Source organism: Gorilla gorilla, chromosome X, assembly GCF_029281585.2.
Source record: "Gorilla gorilla gorilla isolate KB3781 chromosome X, NHGRI_mGorGor1-v2.1_pri, whole genome shotgun sequence".
Lineage (NCBI taxonomy): Eukaryota > Metazoa > Chordata > Mammalia > Primates > Hominidae > Gorilla > Gorilla gorilla.
In genome coordinates this window covers 65,061,327-65,072,121 of record NC_073247.2, presented here as the reverse complement: position 1 = coordinate 65,072,121, position 10,795 = coordinate 65,061,327, and the positions used below count along the sequence as shown (strand labels likewise).

Genomic DNA, 10,795 nt, shown 5'->3' with positions numbered 1-10,795 from the left:
CCACCTCCTACCTCAGACAAGTTAATTCTCCCATCCAATTCCCTGCACAGCTCTCTGTTATAATATTTACCTTGTTGAACTAGGATTAGTTGTCCACAAGTTCATCTCATCTAGGGCAGAGAGATGTAGACTGCACAAACACAATAAGCAAGTGTCTTCTCTGTCCTCTGTGCCAGGGCCTGAGTTGGACACTGGAAACACAAATTACAGATCACTGAGATCTAGTCTCCATCCTCAAGGAGTTCACAGTCTAGTGGGGAAGCAGACCAGGAAAATACTGGTGGATACTTGCTCAGATAGGAGCATGTGGGCAATATAAGAACCAAATACAAGGCCTGTCCCAAGGATACAGGGATCACTTCCCAGAGGAAGTGAACATCAAACCAGACCTTGAAAAGTGGGTCAGATTTTGTTGGGAATAGAAGGAGAAAAATGGCATTTCAGGCTGAGCAAAGGCCAAGAAACAGGAAAATACACCATGTATTTTGGGGCCCAGTGAGTCAGCCAGTGCAGTTTAAGGATGATCTAAGGAGAGACATGGCTGGACAGATAGGCTGAAGCTTGATTGAAAAGTCTTGAGTGCCAAGCTGAGGTCTTTCCATAAAGCTTGTTTTGGTCTCCTGCTTCTGGGATCAGAATTGGTAACAGTAGTGAGGAATCTCATAGCTAATTCCAGGCAATTTTAAGTTAGGCTTTCAGGCCTGGACCCCAGGTTTACCCTTTAAGACTTTGTCAAAAGCCTGCCAGCTTCCTATCTCAGATTTCCTGCTGCTAAAATTATCCTTCTGCCTGTTGGCAGGGCCATGAGGACAAAATTGTAAACATAGAAGAGACGTTCACGTGACCAGCTAGATTACCTTGAACATGCCACTTCCCCTTCCCAGACCTCAGTTTCCCTGTAAGGCTAACAAGGATGTTTGCAAGGATCAAATAAGATAAGGAATATGTTGTTGCTTTGTGGGCAATGAAAAACATACAGGGAAAGGGTTATAATTAAGATTATTAATATTAACAGATTTATACCAGTTAGGAAATTTATTAGAATTAAAAGAGTTGTATCTCTTACAAAGTCTAGTTCTGAGACTCTAGAGGTTCTGAGCTAACCTGTAAGACCACATTCTTAGATCAGGCTTGTTTGATTAATTAAAGAAAAGCCCTGGCCTGGGAGAAATTAGGTCCCTAGTGTTCTATTACTGACTTGGCCACTGATTTACTACATGACCTTAGGAAAATATTTCTAGACCTCAGTTTTCTTACCTGAGAGGGTGAGATGAAATGATCTCGCAAGTCTTTACACAAAATCAAAAGAGTAAAACCAAATTCATCCTTCTAATTGATTTGCAGGAGCTCTTTGTGTATTATAAATGTTAAGCCTTTCCCATAATATTGTAAGTTTCCTTAACTGAGAGTTTTCTGTATGGTCAGCATTATATTAGAAGTTTCAGGTTAGTCAAAGAGGTGTCTGATCATTTACCTCCCAAAGGGAGTAACAGTGTTAGATAATATATTTTTAACATTTCACAGATTGCTTTACATTTTTTAACACATTGAATCTTCAACAGTCCTAAGGAGGGTAGGTACTCCTATCATTCCCATGTTCCAGATAAGAAAACTGAAGCACTGAAAAGTTTAGTCTTCTGCTCATTGCCTCATAGCCAACAAGGGGCAGAGGTAGGATTCCACTCAAGAAATATTGCTCCAGAGCCTATTGCTCTTAACCATCATGATCTGCTACCTCAGTTGATTCATTTAGATAGGTGGGCTCTGGAATGTATTAAAAATTTGGTATGATTTATACACAACAACTGGAGGGAATCTGACCCTTGTGTAGACTAAGGCTTGCAAATGTATTTTAGGGAACTTCTTAAAAGGCAAAGTGGAACTGAGAGCATTTGAGGGCAGGGATTGGAAATTTCTGTCCCCAAGAGATTGCCCTTGTGTAGCCCAGCTCAGTGGAAGAAAGTTGAGCTTCTTCATAGCCAATTGTTGGAGGTTCATTGGGGGTGGGAAGGTTGCAAAAGAGTGAAGTAAGAGCACACTTGTGCATCTTCCAGGCAAGCTGTGCAGTTCTATGAGTTATACACATAAAAGCCTCAAAACAACGGGTCAGGGGAGCGGGAGAGAGGGCAGGTGACAGTGAGTCATCTGGGCTGGATGACTCTGGCCTATGGACTTGTCCTACTTTGAGGCCATTGCTCTCTGTTCCCTGCTGCAGCCTCCACCCTCTTAAATCTCCATCCTAATAGCTTGGCATGAGGAACCTTAGTGAAATTTTCTATCAGTTCATGATGCCAATGTCATTCTCCTTAGGGCATCTGATGGTGGCTAACAGCCATGTGGGCAGAGCTTACCATTCCCCCACCTCCAGCCCCAGGCAATGGCTGCACTCTTCCAAAGGTGTCAGTTTACTCCTATTTATTTAGCCCTTGGCTGGAGAGAGTAGAAAGATGATCAGATAGTGCCCATCTCTTCAAGAGTGCTCCAGGCAGCACATTTCAGGTGGGAGAGGCCCTGTGGCAAGGAAGGCAGCAGAATCCAGAGAAGACAAGGGATGCAATGCCATTTTGGGTCGGGGAAGCAGAGAAGTAGTGGACCTTCCATGTCCAGTTTGGGCCTCTAATTGCCAGCTCAAAACACTGCATTCCCCAGTAGGGACTTTGTGTTTGTGTTTTTGTCCTTGGGAACCTTGCATTTCTGATATGAATCTTGGTTTCTGGGTTGGAGCTTGACATTCTACTTGGGCCCATTTTTTTATTTCAAAGCTGGGAAAGCCGCTGAGACCTACCTCCATCACCTTTGCCTCTATACCCCACACAGGCTGTAAGCACATGATCTTTGGTCTTTTATTTGCATACTCTATTAGTCTTGTCTTCATTGGAGGGAAGTGACTGGTCAGACCTGGGCTGTGTTGCTGGCTGCCTTCCTTGTTGGGCTCCAACTTACCTCCTATGTACAAAGCCCTTGGAGTTCAGAGGCCTCTCCTGACCTCTGCCCAACCTCTCGCCCTCTGCACCCAATACCCCACTAGTACATACAGGAGCAGAGGCAGGCTAGGACCAGAGGAAAGAAGAGAGGGGACTGAAGACAGACTTTGAGAGGGCTCAGAAACCCAGTACACCCCCTGTCCCAGCCCTGTCCACCTGCTGCTGTGGCCACAGCGAGAGAAAAGACAGCTAGTAAGATAGGAAGTGAGGCCAGGTACCTTGTGGGCAGTGATGTCATTCGCTGCGACTCCTAAGATGTCTCCAGAGATGGGAGAGCTCACCCAAACCAGGTTGCAGAAGATTTGGATTCCACACAGCAGCGGCAGCAGCAGGCTGCAACGGAGAAGGGGCTGTAAGTGGGGTTTGCTTCCGTGGGTTTCAAGGTGGTGGTGGTAGAGTGGGTGTAGAAGAGCAAAGGATGCACCTCCCCTTGCCATCCACTCCTACCTCAACCTGAAAGTTGGAATAGATGAACAACTGGATGAAATAGAGGCTAGTGTCAAAAACGTGAGGAAAAGAATGAGAGAGAAGACAGGCGGAAAGAGAGATGAAGACAAAGGAGGATTAGGTTAAGACCATCTTAATCAGAGGGATCTTTAGGAGCTTTTCCTTTCTTATGCAGAGCTTGTTTGGAATGCTTCTTGTTTGGAATTTAAGATTTCTAGTTTAGGACTGTTCAGTGATAGCCTAGTATGTTTCATTTTGGTGACTTATGTGAAGTGTCTGGGAGTTGGTCTTGCCTGACTGATAGTGCCTGGGTGAAATAAGGTGATGGCTCCTGGCATCATCTTTCAGGGGACAGGTGCTGGGTACACAACAGTGCCATGTCACTGGTCAGTATTGCTCCTCTCCTTTCTCAGGCCTTTTCTGAGTCTATACCTGCCTAGGTTGGGAAACACTTAATGTCCTGTCTCCAGTGTTGCCTTCCTGGCACATATGGACTCCTTGCTGCGCTGGAAATTTGAGAGAGGCAGTCTCTCAGGGCCAGCCCACTGGTGTGGTGCTCACTTTGGAAATTTAAGAAAGATCAAGGGCAAAACAAAACCTGTACATATTTAAAACAAAAACTGGAGTGTACCATTTCCCATAGATAACAGGCGACAGTGGTGGACCAAGGTGCATCCAGCCCAGGGATTGTGGCCTGAGTGGCCATAAGGTGGGTTAAGATAAGGCAGCTGTGGACTGTGGGACTCAGACACCCCAAAGGCCAGCTAATCAAGTTTCCAGTCTGCTAATGCTAGAGGAGGCCCAGGCTCAGGGATATTGGGGGTAACAGTAGTTGCTTAGAGGATCCAGGAGCATATAGGATGTTAAATATAGTTATAATATACAGGATGTAGGGTGTGGGTGGAGGAAGAGAGAGAAAAAAGACTAGGCTCCTATTCTCTCTCTTTCTTATCTCCACCAGCTCTCTCACTCACTCAACTGGAGATCTAGGAGCCTGGAGACTGAGAGGGAGCCTCGCCCAGCCAGCCACTCTTGGCCTTTTCCAAGGGGCTGTTTAGTTGACAAACAAGCAAGCCATTCTCTGCATACACGGGTCCTCCAGAGCTAGAATGCTTATAGTCCTGGGAACTGTGTCTTTCAAGTTGGAGAGATAATATACATAAATCACCTAATATAGTCTCTATCAAATAGAAGATGAAAAATAAATATGTGCTCACTTTTGTTTGGAGTGTCACTTTCCTCAGCTATAAAACAGGATTAATGCCTGCAACCCAGTGTTATTGGGAGTAATTCACTGATTCAGAGGTTCTGGATCCAGACTGCCTAGGTTTGATTTCCAGCTCTATCTCCCCTCTGTGTCTGTGACCTTGGACAACTCCCTTAACCTCTCTGGGCTTCTGTTTCCTCACCTGTAAAAGGAAGTTAATAACAGTGTAGTTGTGAAGATTAAATGAACTGAAGCATGTGATGTGCTTAGAAGAGTGTACAGCACATAGTACATACTCAGTAATTGTTAATTATCCTAATTATTATTGTTCTTGTTATATAAACAAGAAAGCGGGTGTGTGGTCTTATTTACCATCATATCCTCAACATCAGGCCCTGATCCTGGCACATAGTAGATGCTCAGTAAATGGTCACTCTGTGCTACTTCCACTCTACCACTCACCATAGCCAAGAATGGGGCTCTGTGTGCACAAGACAGTCACTCATTAATATTTGACTAAATTTTATCAGACCATAGATACAAAAAACTTAGATAGTGGTTGCCAAGTCTGGACAATGTCTGGTTCACTTCTTGCTAGGGAGGCCGGTCTATTGGTCCCTGTAAGGTCTGAATCACCTTTTTCTTGGAGCATCCTCTCTAGCAGACACACAGTTACTTAATGTTATTCTGAAGATTAAATACATTAACATGTAAAGTACTTGAACAGCTGTGCATATTCTTTTCTCTTCCAACATTATGTTTATGCGAACCACCCATTTTATCGTTGCAAGCAGTTGTAGTTTGTTTATTCCCCTTGTGAATATCCCACAGTTTATCCATCTTACTATTGTTGAGCATTTGGGTAGTTTCTAATTTTTGATTATGAAGAATAATCCAATGGGCATTCTTGTACCTTTATCCTGGTAGAGCAAGTCCCTTCATCTTGTCCTTCTTATGGAGTGTCTTGGCTATTCTTGGTCCAATGCTCTTCTCCATAAATTTTGGAATCAGCTTTCCAAGTTACACACATACACACACACACACACACACACACACACACACACAGAGGGAGAGAGAGAGAGAGAACTTTTGGGATTTTGATGGAAATTACATTCAATCTGTAAATCAGTCAATTTGAGGAGAGTTGCCATCTTTGTGACATTGAGTCTTCCCTAAACACGGTATATCACTCCATATATTCAGACTTTTTCATGTTGAGTGAAGTTTTATAATTTAATCTATAAAAGGTTTGCATGCCATTGTAAGATTTTTTGGCTTGTTTTTTGTTGCTATCTTTAAGATAGCAACCTTTTTAGAAAATTAAATTTTATAGCAGTATGTTGCTAACGTATACAACTGTATTTGTTTTTCATGTAATGAATTTGTAACTAGCAAACCTGCTAAACTTTCTTATGAGTTTTGATAATTTGTATGTAAATGACAGCTTTCATTTTCCCCACAACCCTCATTTTTATCTTTCTTATATTATTACACTGCTAAGACCTCCCACCTTTAATATACACACACGAGATGTGCAGTACACGTTGAAAAGAAATGTTAATAGTGTATATTCTTATGCTGATCCCGATTTTAAGTTTCACCATTGAGCAAATTTGCTGTAGTTTTTTTGGTAGATATCATTTAATAGGTTAAAGACGTTCCTGTTTATTCTGAGTTTGCCAATACAATTTTTAAAAGATGAATGAATATTGAATTTTATTAAACATGTTTTCTGTATTCACTGAAATGACATTAATTTTCTATTTTAACCCATTAATGTGGTACAATACATTAGAGTTTTTCTTGTGTTGAAATAATCTTGCAATCCTGGGATAAATAAAAACTTCTGAATTTCTTTCACTAATATTTTGTTTAGGATTTTAGCATTTTGCTCAGGAAAGAGATTGGCCTGTGATTTTTCCAAGAGTGTCAAGATTATACTAACCTCATAAAATCAGGTGGGAACTATTTCCTTTCATTCTGTCCTCTGACAGAGGTTGTCAGCAGAACTAGCCATTCCTCAAATATTTTACCTGGCAGCATTTCCAGGTAAAATATCTGGACCTGGTGTCTCCTTTAACATTTTAACTGATACAATCTCTTTTATCAGTTATAGAGTCCTTTCAGTTTGCTATTTCCACTAAACTTAGCTTTCTTAAGCTTTCCTAAGTTATGGTTTTCTATGAATTTTTCTACTTCACATAGTTTTCAAATTTATTTTGTGTAAAGTTCTTATCTTTGTATCTTTTTTATCTCTGTTGCATTTGTAGTTATAGCTTCTCTTTCATTATAATATTATTTATTTGCACCTTCTTTTTTCTCTTGATCAATCTTGCTATAAGTTTGACACTTTTATAATTCTAAAATAATCAACTTTTGACTTTTTGATCCTTTTTTATCTTTATTTTCTATTTAACTGTTTTTTCATCATTATTCTGTTTCTCCTACTTTCTTTGGATTTATTCTGTTGTTCTTTTTTAACTAATAGAGTTGCATGCTGCTCAGCTCATTCATTTTCAGACTTTCTTCTTTTCTAATTTAAGTGTCCAATGCTATAATTGGCCTACTAAACAGGGCTGATATTCCACACATTCACAATCGTATGGCCATATGAATTTTCAAAATATTTCTAGTCCATTTTATAAATAGGCACTGTCCCAGGCTTTTTTAGTCTCTCCAACACTTACCCAGTTACCCTGGCCACCTCAATTCCTTTCCCAGGATAGCCAGGACCTACTGATTATCATCTAGCAACTAAAGGATTAATGCCTACCACAGCAGGAGGCCTCCAGTACTTGGTGCCAGCCCTTGGACCAGCTTCTGTTTTGATAGATCAGTGCTCTTGTCATTTCTATTTTAATTCCATTCTGGTCAGAGAACAAACTTTGTATTATTTCAGTTCTTTGAAATCTGTTGAGACTTGCTTTATGGACCAACTTATGGACAATCTGGTAAATGTTCCAAGAGCACTTGAAAAGAATGTGCATTTTACAGTTGTGTTTAGTGTACTATATACGTCGATTAAGTTGTGTTTGTTAATCTGGCTCAAATGTTCTATATTCTTCTGGGGTTTTGGCTGCCTGTTGATATGGAAAATTTGTTAATGTTTCCTTGTAATTCTGTCAATCTTGAAAGTTCGTAGTTACAAACAAATTTAGAATTGCTACATCTTCCTTGTGAATTGAATATTTTATCACCATGTAAGGAAATTATTAACTCTGGTAATACCTGGTAATTTGGTATCATTGACATTTTTGCCCTATAATCAATCTTTTTTCTCATATTAATATACCTACATTAGCTTTATTTAGCTAAATATTTGCCTGGTATGTGTTTTCCTACATTTAAAAAAATTGTTTTTGACAGAGTTATAATTCACATACCATAAAATTCACCATTTTGAAGTATACAGTGGTTTTGAGTATATTCACATAGTTGTGTAACTATCACCACTAATTCCAGGACATTTTCTTTATGCCAAAAAGGAATTCCATACTCTAGACTCACTCCAGATGACCCTCTCCCCTTAGCCCCTGGCAACCACTAATCTACTTTCAGTCTCAATGAATTTGCCTATTCTGGACATTTTATATAAGGGGAATCATACAATATGTGGCCTTTTGTATCTGGCTCGTTTCTTTGGGCATGTTTTCAAGGTTAATCCATGTTGTAGCATGCAAAGTCACAAAGATTTATGCCTAGGCTTTTTTCTAAGAGTTTTATAGTCTTGGCTCTTACATTTAGGTTTTTCAATTTATTCTGAATTAATATTTGCATGTGGTGTGAGATGAGAATCCAGCTTCGTTCTTTTGCATGTGGCTATCCAGTTGTCCTAGCAGCGTTTTTTGAAAAGACTCTTCTTTCCCCTACTTAATTGTCTTGGCACCCTTGATGAAAATCAGGTGACTATAAGTTGAAGGGTTTACTTCTGGGCTCTCAGTTCTATTCCATTTGTTTATATGTATCTCTACCCTTATACCAGTACCACACATTCTTGATTACTGTAGTTTAATTGTAATTTTGAAATTGGGAAGTATGTCTTCTAATTTTGGTCTTTTTCAGATTGTTTTTATGATTGTTTTGGCTATTGTAGGTCCTTTGCATTTCCATATAAATTTTAAGACCAATTTATTAATTTCTGCAAAGAATTAAGCTGAAACTTTGACAGAAGCTGCATTTAATCTATAGATTAGTTAGGGAATATTACCATCTTAACAATAATAAGTTTTAGGTCCCTGAACATGAGATGTTGTTGCATTTACTTAGGTCTTTAATTGTATTCACCAATGTTTTGCAGTTTTCAGAGTGTTTTACATTTTTTAAAGTGTTCTTTTAAGCATTTTATTGTTTTGATGCTATTGTAAATAAAATTGTTTTACTTAATTTCATTTTGTTTGCTCATGGCTATTTTATAGAAATGTAATTGATTTTTATATATTGATCTTATATTCTGCAACATTGCTGGACTCATTTATTAGGTCCAATGGTGTTTTTTAGTGCATTCCTTGGGATTTTCTATATACAAGATTATGTTATCTGCAAATAGAAATAATTTCATCTCTTCCTTTCCAATCCAGATGCCTTTTATTTTCTTTTTCTTACCTAATTACCTTGGCTATAACCTCTACTAGAATGTTGAAAAGATGAGATGAAAACAGACATCCTTCTGTTGTTACTGATTTTGGCAGGGGGCATGGGAGAAACTATTCAATCTTTCACCATTAAGTGTGATATTCACTGTGGGTTTTTCATTGGTGTCTTTTATTAGGTTTAGGACCTTTCCTTCTAGTTTTAATTTGTTGTTGGTTTTATCATGAAGGGGTATTTAATTTCCCAAATGCTTTATCTGTGCCTATTATGATGATCATATGGTTTTTTGTCCTTAATTCTATTGATGTGATCTGTTGCATTAATTGATTTTCAAAGGTTAAATCATGCTTGCATTCCTATAATAAATCTAACTTGATTGTGATGTAAAAAGTATAAGTATAATATATACGTATATATAATGTATACATATAAATCCTTTTATACATTCCTGGGTTCAGTTTGCTAGTGTTTTTCGGGGATTTTTACATCCATATGCACAACAGCTATTGGTCTATAGTTTTCTTTTCTTCTAATATATGTGCCTAACTTTGGTAGCACAGAAATACTGGCCTCATAGAATGAGTTGGGAAGTGCTTCTTCCTCTTCTACTTTTTGAAAGAGCTTTTGAAGAATCGTATTATTCTTTAAATGTTTGTAGAATTCACCAGTGAAACCATCTAATCCTGGACTTTTCTTTCTGGCAAGGTTTTTCATTACTTATTCAACCCCTTGTTATAGATCTATTTAGATTTCATTTCTTTTTTAGTCAGTTTTGAGAGTTTGTATCATTCTAATAATTTGTCTATTTCACCTAAGGCATTTATTGTGTTGGCATACAGTTTATGATTGTTCATAATATTCCCTTATAATTCTTTTTATTTTCATAAAGTCAGTAGTAATGTCTCCTCTTTTTTTCCTGAATTTATTAATTTGAGTTTTCTCTTTTTTTTCTTGGTCAGTCTCACTAAAGGTTTGTCAAGTTTATTAATTTTTTCAAATAACCAACTTTTGATTTTGTTGATTTTTTTCTAATGTTTTCCTAGTCTCTGTTTTATTATTTTCACCTCTAATCCTTATTATATCCTTCTTCTGTTTCCTTTAGGTTCCCATATTTGTGAATTTCCCAAAGTTCTCTCTGTTATTAATTTTTTATTTTACTTCATTATGATTGGAGAACACACTTTATATGATTTCCATTCTTCCAAATTTATTGAAGCTTCTTTTATGGCCTAGAATATTGTCTCTCTTGGAGCATGTTTGATGTACACTTTGGAAAAATGTATAGTCTGCTGTTTGGAGATGGAGTATTTTACAGATGTTTGTTATTACTACTTTGTGTTGAAGTCCTCTATTTCCCTGTTGTTGATCTTCTATGTAGTTGTTCTATCCATTATTGAAAGAGTGGTCTTGAAGTTTCCAACTATTGTCAGTGGATTGTCTATTTCTCCCTTCAATTCTGCCAGTTTTGCTTCATGTATTTGGCGGCTCTGTTGTTTAGGCATATACATTTATACTTGTGATATATTCATTATGGATTGACCCTTTTGTCATTATTAAATGTCCCTAT

General features: G+C 38.4%; 1 protein-coding gene across 3 annotated transcripts in view; it reads left to right on the top strand.

Annotated features, from left to right (window-relative positions):
* PFKFB1 (6-phosphofructo-2-kinase/fructose-2,6-biphosphatase 1) overlaps positions 1–10,795 on the top strand; it is a 64,225-nt gene that overhangs the window by 3,006 nt on the left and 50,424 nt on the right. For 2 of the 3 annotated variants that reach the window (XM_055376449.2, XM_004064236.5), the window contains exon 1: positions 3,005–3,336. The exons of the other annotated variant lie outside the window; for it this stretch is intronic. In XM_055376449.2, the coding sequence (XP_055232424.1) occupies positions 3,216–3,336 (121 nt within the window). In that variant the 5' untranslated portion in view covers positions 3,005–3,215. Of the gene's footprint in view, positions 1–3,004; positions 3,337–10,795 lie in introns of those variants that run through there. 3 annotated transcript variants of the gene reach the window in all.